Source organism: Caenorhabditis briggsae (genome assembly GCF_000004555.2).
Source record: "Caenorhabditis briggsae complete genome, chrIII, whole genome shotgun sequence".
NCBI classification, from domain to species: domain Eukaryota; kingdom Metazoa; phylum Nematoda; class Chromadorea; order Rhabditida; family Rhabditidae; genus Caenorhabditis; species Caenorhabditis briggsae.
Window position 1 is genome coordinate 1,666,558 of NC_013490.2, and position 15,003 is coordinate 1,681,560.

Genomic DNA, 15,003 nt, shown 5'->3' on the forward strand with positions numbered 1-15,003 from the left:
AAATTGAGAAAATCAAAAACGACCAAGTTATGAGCATTTTGGATTTCTGAAAAACATCAAAAATTTTTTGTGATCATAACTTGGTTATTTTCACGTTTTTGAAATTTGATTACTAGATCTGAAAACGTCTTGCATAGAGCTTTAAAATAAGTATAATCATGACCTACTTTCCTTCGACATCGATTTTCGCTTTTTTTGGGCACCCTATGCGCCTTTAAAGTCAAATTTCAAAATTCATCGAATATAGTCATGATTATACTCATTTCGAAGCTCAAAACTAGCTGAGTTCAATAATAAAACTCGAATAGAAGAGAAATCAAAAATAAACAGGTTAGAACTCGATTTCTAAAAATGTTCCAAAAATTTTTTTGGGAAAGTTTTTTTTCAAAAATTCCATAGTTTAAAATAATCGTATTTTGGCTCAGTTTCAAGCTCATTTTCCGCCAAATCCAACTAACCTGGAAAGCATTCCCTTCTCGCACCCATCCGAACACATCTTCCATAATAATGGGCACATTGGGCTTGTGCGCATGGTAGGTCGCAGATAAAGCCATTTCTGGAAAAATTGGCGCCAAATTTGAATTTTTGAATTTTAATTCAAATTTTTAATTAAAATTTAAAATTAACTTCTTACCGGAATCCTTGCTAGGCTTCTACTGCTTCTCGCGAGTCTGTTGTACCCTATAACTTCAAAAATCAATACTTTGGAATTTTCGAAAAGTTAAAAAAATATATATATAACACAAATTGAAGAGAATTAGACAAGCAGAGAAAATGTATTATGATAAAAATATAAAAAGAAAAAGAAGCAAGAGGAGAGAAAAGGGTCAAAAGGGACATTTGTATTCGGCCTCCCCTCTGGAGACAGAAGGACAAACGGCCAGTGACGAGAGAGTGTAGAGAAATGAGAGACGGCAGACAAACAAAGGAAATCTAGTTGTAAATGTATGTGTGTGTGTGTTTGTGTACTAAGAGTTGCCTTCTCCCCCAAAACCCCGCAGAAATATATGCTATGTTTCGAGGGGAACGGAACGGAATACTTTTTATGTTTTTTAAAATTTGGGCTTCAAATTTCATGGTAAACTTCTTGAAAATTGAAAAACCCCATTTTCCAAGCTTCAAAATGAGTATAAACATGACTAGGTTTTCTATGAAATTGCTCATAACTTCTCAATTTTTGATTTTTGTCATAATCTCTTTATTGCATTAAACTTGGCTTGTTGAGAGCTTCAAAATGAGCGTAAACACAACTAGGTTCAATTTTAATTTTTGACTTTAAAGGCGCATAGGGGGCTCAAAAGTCAAAAAAGAAACTCTGGGAAAGTAGGTCATGATTATGCTCATTTTAAAGCTCCTAACAAGCTGAACAAGAAACTAGTCAAGTTTTTGAATTTGGTCGAAAACTGATTGATTTATGACTATTTTCAATGCAAAGGTGGAGGCCTAGAATGTCGCATAGCAGTATCTCGTCTGATATCGGTCTAAACTTGGTGAAAATACAATTTTAGGATTCACGAGGTTTGGAGCTTCGAAATGAGTATAAACATGAATAGGATTGCTCAACTTGGTTTTTTAGACTTTAAAGGCGCATGGGGGTCCAAAAAATCAAAATTTAAGAAAGTAGGACCCGATTATACTCATTTTGTAGCCCAAACATAGCTAAATCTAGAAATATAAATTTGATCGAAATCAGATCAACACTAAGCAAGTTACGGTGATTTCAATTCCAGATGACCTCTTAAAGGCGCATAGAACTCAGAAACTACAAAAATGTTTCAAATCATATCATATTTATGCTCATTTTGAAGTTCTGGACAAGGCATTTTCAGAAATATAAATCTAAATTTGAAATGATGAAAAATAGCCAAGTTGTGATTTAAAAAAAAGGTTTCAATATATTTTTTGCAATTCAAAATGGTCATAACTTCTTAATTACTAATTTTTATTTAAATTTTTCGTTTGATTTGATTTTACCATGTAAAAAGCTTCAAAATGAGTATAAACACGACTACGCTCCGCCCACTTTGAAAATTCACTTTAAAGGCACATAGGGGTCCGAAAAAAGCAAATTCTGAGAAAGTGAGTTATGATTATACTCATTTTGAAGCTCTTGACATGACAAATATGGAAAAACTACTTCCTCCAAAAGACCACAATGCGCCTTTAAACTCTTGAAAATCAACATTTCTCAAATATGGTCATGATTATACTCATTTTGAAGCTCTCAACAAGCCAAATCTAGATATTTAGGTCTCCAAACATGGGCTTGGACACAGTAACCCAAAAAACGCGATTACAAAAATCCACGTGGCAAGGCAGCTATCAGTAAGCGTTGCTAATATCAGTGATGAGGGGGCGAGAAAAAGAAAAAAGTGATAATAAACAAAAAGTGAAGAGACGCAGAGAAATCAGAGAAGAAGCGATGGGAAAAGTTGCCGTGGGTGGGCGGAGGGATGTTGAGATGATGATCTGCTATCCGAATTTTTGGTGGAGATAGTGCAGCCAATGGAGAGACGCAGAGAAGCGAGAGAGTACTCGATTAGAGGAGACGCAGAGAGATTCGGATTGTGTTGTAACAAGAAAGTTGGCATCTGAGACGTGTTGGTTGGGATGGCTCAGAATCGTTCAGTGTGTGCTCGGGGGGTTTGAGGAGCTCATAGGAGCGCTGAGAGCCTCCAAGATACTCCGAGGAAGAAATAAGAAGAATTATGGTTGCTGAAAATTGAGATCTGAAAATCAATTGCAAAAATGAGAATACAATTTCAAAAAAGGTTTAGTAGGCACAGAATAAAATATAATATGATAAAAAGAGAGAAAGAAAGGAGATCATTATCACAGAAAAATCCAAATCATTATTTCTTGGCCTGAATCGAGTAGTCGCGCTGATTCGCCTTGTACCGTACTCCCATGCTCTTCAAATCGCTGACCACGTTGCTGGGCAGCGATCCGGAGACACTAATCGCGTAGATGCCCTTCACGCGTCGTTGCATCTTTTGCCACTTGCACACCCACGAATCGTCGTTGCTCATCGCCGCGATCATACCGTCGTAGTTGGCGCTGAAAATTTTGAATTTTAAGCGAAAAGTTGGCTGAAAATAGTGAAAAAATCATGAAAAAAGGATGGAAATGGCTTCCTAAAACATTAGCAGACCCATTTTCCCTCATTTTCTCTGCGTCTCGTTGGCCTGCTAATGTTTCCGCAAGCCAAATACCCTAGCAGACCCACTAGACGCAGAGAAAGAGAGCGCGTGGGTCTGCTAGCTATTTAGCAGGCCAACGAGAGACGCAGGCGGCGAGAGCATGGGTCTGCTAGTGTTTTCGCAAGCCAAAAACATTAGCAGACCCATTTCTCTGCGTCTCTCGTTGGTCGATTCAAACATTAGCAGACCACTTTTCTCTCCGTCTCGTGGGGCTGCTATTGTTCCCGCAAGCCAAAAACATTAGCAGACCCGTTTTTCTGCGTCTCTCGTTAGTCGACTCAAACATTAGCAGACCCATTCCTCTCCGTCTCGTGGGTCTGCTAATGTTTCCGCAAGCCAAAAACATTAGCAGACCCAAATTTCCTATTTCTCGCCTAACTCTGCTCATTTCCACTCGATTTTCGTCATTTTTTCACCATTTTTCCTCAAATTTTCGCTATTTTCTACCTGGTGCAATCATAAACTTTCTCTTCGTCACCCTTCAAGTGCAACACCTCATCACAATTCTCACATCCATCGGTTTGAAACGCGTCGACGGATTTGATAAGCGAGCAAAGGAGGCAGGCGCGCAGATTACGCAAATCGCTTGGGATCGAGGCGGCCATTCTGGAATCTTCTTAAAGGGGATAAAAAAATATAAGAAAAAAGTCAGGGATCAGGTAAAAATGAGATTTTCTTTTGAAAAAAACTCGTAAAAATTGATAGAAAGTTGAGGAAAAAAAATAGGATAAAGACATTTATGATTAGATTTCAAGGTATAGAGATCAAACTGTAAAATATTAACGATACATAGATGACGATGTACAGGGCTGACTGTCGTCGACGTCAACGACTTCTTCTTCATGGACAACCATCGCATCTGGATGATCATAAGCCACGTGTTCCTCGTAAATACCCTCTTCTTCGTCGTCGTGAATATATTCAACGACTTCTTCATAAATTGGAACTGCATCTGGATCGTAATCTTCTTCTTCAACTACCTCTTCATGATGCTGCTGGTGGATGGCGGTGGTTGTGGTGCCACGTGGCAAGCGGTGGGGTGGAATATATTTTGGCGGAGGGGAGGATGGCTGAAAACATCGAAAATTCAAATTTTTAGAGTCAAAATAACCCAAAATACCAATTCTTTAAAGGATTTTGAGCGAGAAATTGACTATTTTTGAGCAAAAATGGGATTCAAAAGGTGCTCAAAATTCTCGGATTCCCTAAAAATGTTCAAAATAGTACTGCACCTCGTCTTCTTCCACTACCTCCTCCACGATCTCCTCTTCTACGTCTCCTTCTTCACCCTCTTCTCCTCTCCGATACCATTTCTGTTGATCTCTCTTCAGCCTCCGCTGCTCCTGAATCGACGTCATCTGCGCTGGCGTCATCCGACGAGCCGCCGGCGCTCCAAACGGACGCATATCGGGTGTTGGTACGCTTGGCGTTCCATTCGTCGCCATTTTCGCCGCCTCTGGGACGAACATAAATGGGCTTTGCTCTTTTCGACGACCATCATAAGCTATGGCGTGTGCAGCGATCGCTCGCATCACTTCTGGAGGGCAATCCCGTAGATCCGCGAATCGATCCCTTTTTGGGCGACTTCTAATCACTGATTTCGTGGTTTCTCGACGACGAATTGGAGGTGGTTCTGGGATTTTCGGCAATTCTGAGATCCTTAGACGATGTGGTGGGATTTTCGACACATTATTCAACCTTTCATCGACCACTTCCACAACTTGCTCTTCTGTCTCCATCATTTCTAGAGTTTTCGGGCCATTTCCAGAAGCTTCTGGACGTTTTTGGACTCGTTCTTGCTCCTGATAAAGATCTGGCTCCTCAATCTCCTCATAAATCAGCTCCTCTCCCTCTTGAAGCGTCAACTCCTCTTGAATCTCATGGCCTATAATTTCCTCTTCCACCACCTCGCCGGCCAGAATTTCCTCCTCTTCGTAAATCACCTCTTCCGGCTGATCGACATCAACACTACCGTAGTAGAACTTCCTTGGATGCTCAATAGGCTTTGTAGAGTAGGCGTGAGTGGATTCGACCGAGTTAAAGTCTTGAATTCGTTTAGTGGCATAAGCGAACCATTGATCGACGCGTGGAATTTCCTCCAGGCCCAAATACATGTCCCTCAGTGTCCGAGAAGCGACACCAAGTCTTACGTAGAGATGGCTAGCGTCGCCAGAACGATTCAAGGGGCTCCATCGTTTGAAATATTCTGGATCTGATAGTTGGGAATCGAAGAACGAAGCCAGATTATCGAATCCACACTCGTAGCACGCTTCTAGAAGCTCCACGAAGAATGAATAAAGCTGAACTGGTTCCTCAGTCCTCAGCGATCGTCGGAGAGCCGCAATCAGGGAAAAAAGGTCCAGATCGTTTTCAACGAATTCTTGAACTTTAGCAGACCAATAATCTATCAAACTCCACTCGCTGATAAAGACTTTGGGAGGGCTGCTGCTGGTTTCATAGGCTTTTTGAATCAAATCCACCCAACATTGAGAAGGATCCGTGACGAATATCTTTGGAGCTCTTCCATCCAATTCTATCAATCGATTTATCACAGTTTCTGGACCCGTACCCGCATCCGTCGTTAGATACATCATTGCACACCTCGGAACGCTGTTATCATCCAACAAAAGTACCGTATACTGGGTGAGTGACACGTGGCAAAAGTCAATGAGATCCGTGTCGATGGTAACAATGCCGTTGGGTCCAAAATCGTGCCACGCCTTCTGCATTTCTTCGTTTTGATAGCCAAACGACATTTTCTGAAGGTTGTACTCGTCGAATTTCACAGAGAAACAGCACTCCGGATCCGATTGTGATATCAAAATTCTCATTGAAATCAACGGATTCTGATCTAGGGGATCCATCAGAGTCACCTCTTTCGCTGGCTCATAATTCTCCATCGCATAACCATCGTGACTTGTCAGCTGATCCACGACATCTAGCGCTTGGAATTCGGTGCCTCCAGAGTGCTTCCAATCAACAAGGTTACAGAATAATTGACGTTCAGGGGGAAGCATTCTGAGCAATGGGGTGCCAAAACGGTGGCCAGTGTGCTCCAGAGTGCCTTTTACATGGAGGGAGCCGTCTACAAAGTTCTCGCGAACTTCCAAATGAGCTGAGCAATCGCTTTTCTGGCGGGTTAGAAGTTGTTTGGAGCGGTGCTTGAGGTAGTGGTGGTGATTATGAGTGAATGTTCTGAAAGTTAGACGTTTTTGGTGCTAAAAAGGCTGAAAATAATAAGAAATAGCTCAAAAAATTTAAAATTACCTCGCATTATTTGCCAACTGTGTCCCTCGAACGCCGACTATACTACAATGATAATAATAAATGGTCTGCTCCTGTTGACTATCCGACGGATCACACGGATCGTGTCGCTCCAGTGCAATCGAGTAGTGCTGTTCGATTCGACGCATCCAATCCTGCAAAATTCAGAGGTTCTTGAAGTTTCTAACAGCTTTTGATACCTCGAAATCTTGTCTGGAGCTGAAAAAATGCTCGACGTGGAGTCCAACGCCACCGTGGCTGGCTATGTGATCGACGAGAAGGGGATAGGTGTTGAAGGAGAGATCACAGAAGGAGCAGGAAAGGACCATCTGGAAAAACAGAATTAAAAATTGGTTGAAAGATATGGAAAAATTATGAAAAGGGAAAGTAAATGAAGGAAGCTGGCTGGCTTGAAACATTAGCAGACACCACGAGACGCAGAGAAATGGGTCTGCTAATGTTTGAGTCGACTAACGAGAGACGCAGAAAAATGGGTCTGCTAGTGTTTTTGGCTTGCGGACACAATAGCAGACACACGAGACGGAGAGAAAAGTGGTCTGCTAATGTTTCTGGCTTTCAGAAACATTAGCAGACCCACACTCTCGTCGCCTGCGTCTCTCGTTGGCCTGCTAACTAGCTAGCAGGCCCACGCGCTCTCTCTTTCTTTGCGTCTCGTGGGTCTGCTAATGTTTTTGGCTTGCGTAAACACTAGCAGACCAACGAGACGCAGAGAAATAAGTCTGCTAATGTTTTCAAACATCATTATAGACTAATTTTGAAGCGAAAACCTCTATTTTTCGGCATTTCTTTCTGGAATTGGGCTCATTTTGGCTGAAAATACAGATTTCAGGCCTGATTTAGCTATAGAAAACCCTATTCTAACTTGAATTTTGGCGAGAAAACCGATCCTGGGGTCATTTCGACTGTTAGTTTTGATTCTAACGGTGTTTTGACAATTCTGGACTAAATATGCAACGGAATTTTTTGTTTTTTCGGCATTTTTGCTGAAATTTCTCATTCTAGGCTCTTTTTGGCTGAAAATAATGATTCCAGACTTGATTTAGCTATAGAAAAATCTATTCTATCTCCAAAGTTCATAACAAACTGATAATTTCAATCCTAGAGGTGTTTTAGTTGTAAATCTTTCAACTCATTTGCACGAGGTTAGACCTTTGGTGGACGAAAATTATGATTCTAACTTGAACTCCATCCCGAATTTGAATATAAACTTTGTTTTAGCTGATATTCCTTAATTTTAAGCATTTTAAACTAACCAAAACTCGATTATCCTCTGGCCTATACCCGGGATGTGCTTTTTTCAAATGCGCCGATCTCGTGGACCTGGACCATCCTCTCCAACCACACGATGGAATATGACAGGGGTGGTCGCCATTACAATTGTAGCCAGGAGCCAGTTTTTTCTTCGCCGCATGCTCCTCCGGGTGATTCTTTCTCATGTGAGCTGATCGGGAAGCTCTGGAATCGATTTTTTTGAATTTAGACCCATTTTGCTGTTTAAAAACGTTCTAAATCAGTTCTGAACCATTTTTTTTTCGAATTAGACACATAAAAATCTTCTAATTTCAAAAAATTTGCTTACCTAAAGTTCCCCCTCCAATCACATCCTTCCACTCCGCACGCAAACGGTGGAATGTGCTCTTCGTCCTCTTTGTATTCTCCGTTTTTCGTAATTCGCTGTAGTATATATCTGGATGGCATTTTCCAGTCCGGATGGAGCGCTTTGATATGGTCCATTCGGAGGGATCGATATCCGCCGCGCCATTCGCATCCTTTGATGTAGCATTTGTATTTTCCTTGAGGATCTCCAATGGTTATACGTTCGGGTAGCTTATCAGAGTAGCGACGGGGTTTTAGTTGAGGGAATTTCTAAAAATAGCGAAATTGGGTCCTTAAAAGCTCAATTATAATCTAAAAATAGCTTAAATTTGGCATGAAACGCTTAATTATAGCCTCAAAATTGTTGAAAGGCGGCAAACGATGCTCCGAAATTACGCAACGATGCTCCGCAATTCCAATGAACATCTATGGTCAAAGTTCGGCGATTTTCAAGGCTCACCCTCGACGGAATCTCTTCCTCGCCTTCCAAAACATCGTGCTCCCCAATAACCACCTCTTCCCCCACAATCATCTCCTCTGGATCCATATCATCTGCCAAATAGTGTTCCCCGCCACCACCACCACGACGTAGATATTCACCAATTGAAGTTTCAGCAGTGATAAGACCCATTTCTAGGAGTCTAGAAGCCTCTTGGTTGGTTCCTGAACATTTTTTTAATTAAAAAATTGAAAAAAATTCCAACAAATATTTTTAAACAAAAAATTACTCAATGCTGAATCATCGATTGGGACTGTCTTGGGCCTCTTCCGACCGCCTAGAAGCTCTTTTGTGGTCACTCGACGGGCTGGAATTGGCGGATTTTCCACCTCGAATTCCTCTTTTTTCCGTCTTCCCTGAAAAAAGCTCATATTTTCCTTTGATCTAAAATTTTCTACACACTCTGCCGCGAGACGAGCGCACTTTAATCTCGTGAATCTGCGCATGAGCCTGATTTTTGTGTCTTGTCAGGGTTCTAGCGGATTTTCCGACGAATTTGCAGTGTTCGCAGGGAAAATCGGTTTCCGCGGACTCCAAATTTGCATCATCGAAGGATTCCACATCGATTTCCTCTTCTTCCATTGTGAGTTTTGTTTTAATTCTGCGAATTTTTCATTTTTCATGTCAATTTTTTCTTTTTTTCAGTGAGAAAAAAGGATTTTTCAAATACGAAACGAGAGACGGAGAGAAAAACAAAGCTAAACAACGCGTCGCATCGTGACGAGCGGAGTGTCGTTGCGCGAGCGCGGCGAGACCCAACGGACGGGAAAAAGTGTGCGCCTTTAATTTTTACTTTTATTTCGGGATTTTTTGCCGTTTTTTTTGCAGAAAAAGCAAAGAAAAATGTAAAAATACGATAAAACACATTTATTTACATTTTAAAATAAATAATTAAAATTCAAAGATCCTTGATTTTCTCTCCTAATTCGTCTATTACAATTTTCTCCTTGATTTTCGTCTTGATATGTTTCAGCGATCCTTTCCGGCTGCTGTCATAGTGAAATTTTGTCTGAAATTTTGAATTTGCCTACCAAAAATCGTTTTAAACACACTTCTAAAGCGAATTGAGTACCCGTTTCTCCAGGATGACACTTTTTGAGATGACTAGTCATCATTTCCATGCTCCTCCCACCCCATTTACAATTCTGAACTGTGCAAATCCATTTCGGGGGCTTTGTTTTTTTGAAAATTAAATTTTGAGAGGATTTTTGAGCCTTTTTCCGCTCCTTGATGTATTTTTCAACCACTCCGGTTTGATAGTCGTTAGGAGACTCCAGGGTCGAGGTAGAAGGTCCGGCTTCTGAAAAATTAAATTTTAAAGCGAAAAATGGGTCAAAAAACACTAGAAATTTTAATTTTCTCTCGAATTTTGTGAAAAAATAATTTTTAAAAGTTTCTCTAATTCTCTCGATTTTCACAATATTTCTCTCACCTGACTCTATTTCTTCTTCATCCTCCTCGAAAATTGTGTTCATAGCTTGAAAAATATAAAAATTAGCTCAAAAAAAGCAAAAAGTGAGAGACGCAGAGAAAAAAAGAAAAAAAAGTTTTCCGCTAAACAACGCGAGGGGCGGAGTGTCGTTTGTAACTTTTTTTCGTGCTTTTAAAGCTTGATTATCTCTAATTAAGACGATAATTACCCCTAATTAAAAGACGAAATTTCAGAAATGAGTCTCTTATCGAATCTGGCAAAACTCTCTCTCCAACCAATTCGCTCCATCCATCAAACAATTCCAAATGCTTCGTCGGTTTTCATGAAAAGACAGAAGAAAATTGATCCGGAGGTAATAAATTAAGCTTAATTACCCTAATTAAAATAGTTATAGGTCGCCAAACAACGAGAAGCTCGTCGCCGAAAGCGCCTCGAAAAAGAAATTCGCCAAATGCAAAAACACTCAAAAAAGCCGAAGCCAGTGGATGAGCTGACGTTGGATGTGAAATCGGCCAAGAATATTGAGTGAGAAAAATCCCTAAATTTCAAATTTTACGCTCTTTTTTGCAGAGAACGCCGTCGACCACCCACCGAGCTCAGTTTGGAGCAGGTTGATGAGCGAGCGGTGGCGTTGAAGGTGAGAATTCAATCGTTAGCGTTGCAAAATTTGAATTTTAGTGAAAACTTTGAGTGAAAATAGTGAAAAAAATGACGAAAACCGGATGAAAATGAACAAAGCTGGCCTATGAAAACATTAGCAGACCCACGTTCTCGTTTCTCTGCGTCTCTCATGGGCCTGCTAATGTTTTCGCAAGCCAACAACACTAGCAGACCCACTCTCTCGTTTCTCTACGTCTCTCGTGGGTCTGCTAAATAGCTAGCAGGCCCACGCGTTCTCTTTCTTTCTCTGCTTCTCGTGGGTCTGCTAGTGTTATGGCTTCCGTAAAAATTAGCAGACCCACGCTCTTGTTTCTCTGCGTCTCTCGTGGGTCTGCTAGTGTTTGTGACTCGCCTAAACACTAGCAGACCCATGAGACGCAGAGAGTGAAAGAGAAATGGGTCTGCTAATGTTCTCGACGTCCAACTTCCTTCATTTTCATCCGTTTTTCGTCATTTTTTCACCATTTCTACTCACTTTTTTGCCTAAAATCCGAATTTTTACAGAACAATCAAATTTTATTTCAATTTTTAACCAATTTTGTTCTATTCTCCAGGACTACAGTCGCTCCCGTCAGGCTCTCCAACGAGAAGACGACGCATGGATCCGTGGAGCCATCGAATCTCAACGAAAGGCTCTTTCCGAACTGAAGAAGCTCTCCCCGACGCTTTACACCGCTGCCGTTCAACCAGCACCCAACGATTTGCCACTCACCATTCAAGGTCCATCGCTGACTCCGCCCATCAAGAACTACGTGGCACCTGATGGCGACTACATTGATACGACTAGGAATTGGGCGGCCTAAATGCTAATTTTTTGTTTTTTATGGGTATTAGCGATTTTTTGTTCTGTTTTGTAGATTTTTAGTAACTAAAATAGATTTATTAAAATGTAGCGAAGGTTTTCTACAATTTAGGAAGCAGGGAGGCATTTAATATTGTACAAATTGAATAGAGAAAATTAGATTTAAAGAGAGTGAATTCGCTTCTCGAGCTTATCCAGCTCATCACGAATCGGTTGTGGAAGATCGGAGCCGACTTGGGAGTCGAGGAAGTGTCGGCTCTCGTCGATGTCCTCCTCCCAGTACGGTTTTGGGATCGACATAAGCTCATTCCAATCGATACGTGGTAGACCGTCCAAGTTGATGGTACCGCGCTTTGGAACGTATCCGATGGCGGTTTCGAGCTGAAAAGTTTTTTTTGTAATATTATTGTTTTTATTGTGAGTTTTTTTTTTAACTTCAACCCCTCCCTCAAGTTAGGGTCCCAGACGCACCGCAATATCTTCATCTCCGGACACTCGTCTAAGGATCCAATCCAATACACGGATGTTATCTCCAAATCCAGGCCACAAGAACTTATGATCCTTGGTCTCACGGAACCAGTTGACGTGGAAGATCTTTGGAGCCTTGTTTGGAGCCTTTCCGAGCTTAATCCAATGCTCCAAGTACTTTCCATAGTTGTATCCCATGAATGGTCGCATTGCCATTGGATCATGCATCACATTCTTTCCAGTGAATTCTGCGGCAGCGGTGGTCTCAGATTTTACCAAAGCTCCCACAAGGATTCCATGCTCCCAAGAGAAGGATTCGAATACCAATGGGACACCCTCTGGACGACGTCCTCCGAACACAATAGCATCGATTGGGACTCCTTGTGGAGCTTCCCAATCTGGATGAATCGTTGGGCACTGAGCGGCTGGAGCAGTGAATCTGGAGTTTGGATGAGCAGCCTTTCCTTCGTCTCCAATGTGCCAACGATCTCCGAGCCAATTGGTAATTTCCAATTGCTTCAATTGCTCCTCAGAATATCCCTTTCTCTCCTTCAACTCCTTCTCAAGACCCTCCCAGAAATATTCACCATCGGCGGTTTCTGCGACGTTGGTGAAGATGGAGTTCTTTTGGAAGGATTCCATGGCCATTGCATTGGTCTTATGAGAGGTTCCTGGAGCGACACCGAAGAATCCGGCTTCTGGATTGATGGCGTAGAGACGTCCGTCTTCTCCGAACTTCATCCAGGCGATGTCGTCTCCCACAACTCGGACTTTCCAGCCGGGAATTGTTGGGGTGAGCATGGCAAGGTTGGTTTTTCCGCAGGCGGATGGGAAAGCGGCGGCGATGAATTTCTCTTGGCCTTCTGGATTGGTGACACCCATGATCTGAAAGATTCCAGAGATTAGAAGGTCTAGGTTAGGATCTAGAGGATCTAGGATTTAGGATCTAGGATCTAGAGGATCTAGGATCTAGGATCTAGAAAATCTAGGATCTATTATCTGGAATCTAGAGGTTCTAAGATCTAGAGGATCTAGGGTCCGAGATTCCTGGAGTCCTGGATTTTTAGATTCTTAGATTCCTAGGCTCCTATAATCTTAGATTCCTGGATTCCTGGATTATTAAACTTCCAACTCACCAACATGTGCTCAGCCAGCCATCCCTCATCTCTTCCAATGTTACAAGCGATACGAAGCGCGAAGCACTTCTTTCCCAAAATCGAATTTCCACCGTATCCGGATCCAAACGACCAGATCTCACGCTCCTTTGGACGATGAGCAATCATCACCTTCTCTGGGTTGCAAGGCCAGTGATTGATGACCTTCGCTAAAAATATGCGCAGGTTTACTATCTTTTACAGTAACCTTCTCACCTTTAACTGGACGTGGAAGTCCCACCGAATGAATGCATCTAACGAAATCCTGATCTCCCAACGCATCAATAACCTTCTGACCCATACGAGTCATGGTACGCATGCAAAGCACGACGTACGACGAATCAGTTAACTCAATTCCAATTTTGGAAAGTGGTCCTCCAATGGTCCCATGGAGTACGGTACAACGTACATTGGACGTCCAGCCATGCAGCCTGGGAAACGAGCGTCAAGCTCGACTCCGAACTGCTCCTCGCTCATCCATTGTCCCATAATTGGACGGACGCCTTCTGGAGTGTGGCAGACCGAGTCGTACTTGTCCTTGGTCACCATCCATGTCTTCGATTCGACACGAGCGACGTCGCGTGGGTCAGTGCGGCAGAGATAGCTGGAAAATTCAAGAGTTTGAGGATATCAAAGTTTGAAGCTTGAAAAATCTAGCTAAACATTATTGGGACGGTTTGAAATTATCAGATCTAGTGAACAAAATGCGAGCTTCATTTTTGTAGTTGACAACTTTTTTATAGCTAGCTTGGTTTTTGAGATATGCGCTTTTCTAGTAAGCGTCCACAATTAGCAGGCCACGCTCTCGTCGCATGTGCCCCCTGTTTGCTTTAGCAGTCCCCAATTCCAGGCGCCACAACTTCAAAGGCGCATATCTCAAAAACCAAGATAGCTATGAAAAAGTTGAAAACTAGAAAAATGTGCAATATTTTAAGCTTCACAACTTTCTAGTTGACACATTTCAGTTAGCTCAAGTAGTTGTGGAAATATGCGCCTTTAAAGTTGGCCTCCCTTCTCCCCTACGCCGCCGCCGCCGCCGGTGGGAGTCGCCTAACTTTAAAGGCGCATATCTCAAAAACCGTAAAAGCTAGGAAAAAGTTGTCAACTAGAAAAATGAAGCTCTATTTCTGTTTTATATTATTTGAGAATTTCAGACAATTCCTTTAAACTTTGAACCTATTTTATCAAGTCCCAAAGTTTCAATTTCAAGCTAGAGTCAAGATTTTCGACCCCTTGGTCCGCAGAGATCATTTTTCCTGCAGCCTATCTTCAAAAATCATAGCCCAAAGTGACAAACAACGTTGATTTCTTGGCCCCCTGCAGAAAAAAAATCAACCCAAAAATATCAGAAACATTTTTTTTTGTTGTTTCTTTCCCATCACATAGATCTCTCTTCTCACTACGTGAAGAATGGCAAGATTGATGAGAGAAAAGAGGTAAACAAGAGATAAATGATAAACTGATAGTGTAGGTGATCGGCAGAGGGCAGATCAAATGATCGGGAGAGTGCAAAGTATGCGTTTTGGACTTTGAGAGTGGTCAGAAAAACTTTGACGCCTAAAAAATAGGTTCCAAGTTTTAGGATTTGTTTGAAAATTTGAGAAAATACCAAACAAAAATAGAACTACATTTTTGTAGTTGACAACTTTTTTCTAGCTATCTTAGTTTTAGAGATATGCGCCTTTCAAGTTAGCAGGCAAAAAAGCAGATAGCGTTAGTAAGCTAAATATTTAGCAGACCCACGAGAGACGCAGGCGACGAGAGCGTTGGCCTGCTAAATAATTAGCAGACCAATTCTCTCCCTGCCGGAGGGGCGTCATCCTTAAAGGCGCATATCTCGAAAACTAGAATAGCTAGAAAAACGTGGTTAACTACAAAAATGAAGCTCGCATTTTGTTTAGTAGGAT

The 15,003-nt window shown here is 41.7% G+C and overlaps 6 protein-coding genes across 6 annotated transcripts in view; 1 reads left to right on the top strand and 5 right to left on the bottom strand.

Annotated features, from left to right (window-relative positions):
• The window catches only part of CBG00460, a gene marked incomplete at both ends in the record, with an annotated part of 5,978 nt that extends 5,424 nt beyond the window's left edge, over positions 1–554 (bottom strand). Inside the window, one exon of the mRNA XM_002640857.2 lies at positions 455–554. Within this exon, the coding sequence (XP_002640903.2) occupies positions 455–554 (100 nt within the window). The remainder of the gene's footprint in view (positions 1–454) is intronic.
• Positions 555–2,852: 2,298 nt separating this feature from the next.
• Positions 2,853–3,805, bottom strand: Cbr-spt-4 (the record flags this gene model as incomplete). The annotated part of the gene is made up of 2 exons (XM_002640859.1): positions 2,853–3,057; positions 3,648–3,805. 2 exons carry the CDS (start codon positions 3,803–3,805, stop codon positions 2,853–2,855), a joined length of 363 nt encoding a protein of 120 aa, XP_002640905.1.
• Positions 3,806–3,979: 174 nt separating this feature from the next.
• Positions 3,980–9,162, bottom strand: Cbr-attf-3 (the record flags this gene model as incomplete). Its single annotated transcript, XM_045243408.1, has 9 exons — positions 3,980–4,270; positions 4,451–6,395; positions 6,468–6,619; positions 6,665–6,793; positions 7,739–7,940; positions 8,065–8,351; positions 8,542–8,744; positions 8,810–8,936; positions 8,983–9,162. 9 exons carry the CDS (start codon positions 9,160–9,162, stop codon positions 3,980–3,982), a joined length of 3,516 nt encoding a protein of 1,171 aa, XP_045091524.1.
• A 316-nt stretch (positions 9,163–9,478) lies between these two features.
• On the bottom strand, positions 9,479–10,055 carry CBG25814 (the record flags this gene model as incomplete). Its single annotated transcript, XM_045243409.1, has 3 exons — positions 9,479–9,589; positions 9,633–9,880; positions 10,013–10,055. 3 exons carry the CDS (start codon positions 10,053–10,055, stop codon positions 9,479–9,481), a joined length of 402 nt encoding a protein of 133 aa, XP_045097923.1.
• A 192-nt stretch (positions 10,056–10,247) lies between these two features.
• On the top strand, positions 10,248–11,475 carry Cbr-mrpl-40 (the record flags this gene model as incomplete). Its single annotated transcript, XM_002640861.1, has 4 exons — positions 10,248–10,364; positions 10,407–10,537; positions 10,583–10,649; positions 11,227–11,475. 4 exons carry the CDS (start codon positions 10,248–10,250, stop codon positions 11,473–11,475), a joined length of 564 nt encoding a protein of 187 aa, XP_002640907.1.
• Positions 11,476–11,636: 161 nt separating this feature from the next.
• The window catches only part of CBG00466, a gene marked incomplete at both ends in the record, with an annotated part of 3,758 nt that continues 391 nt past the window's right edge, over positions 11,637–15,003 (bottom strand). Inside the window, 5 exon segments of the mRNA XM_002640862.2 lie at positions 11,637–11,855; positions 11,946–12,827; positions 13,079–13,266; positions 13,313–13,475; positions 13,478–13,700. Coding sequence (XP_002640908.2) covers positions 11,637–11,855; positions 11,946–12,827; positions 13,079–13,266; positions 13,313–13,475; positions 13,478–13,700 — 1,675 coding nt within the window.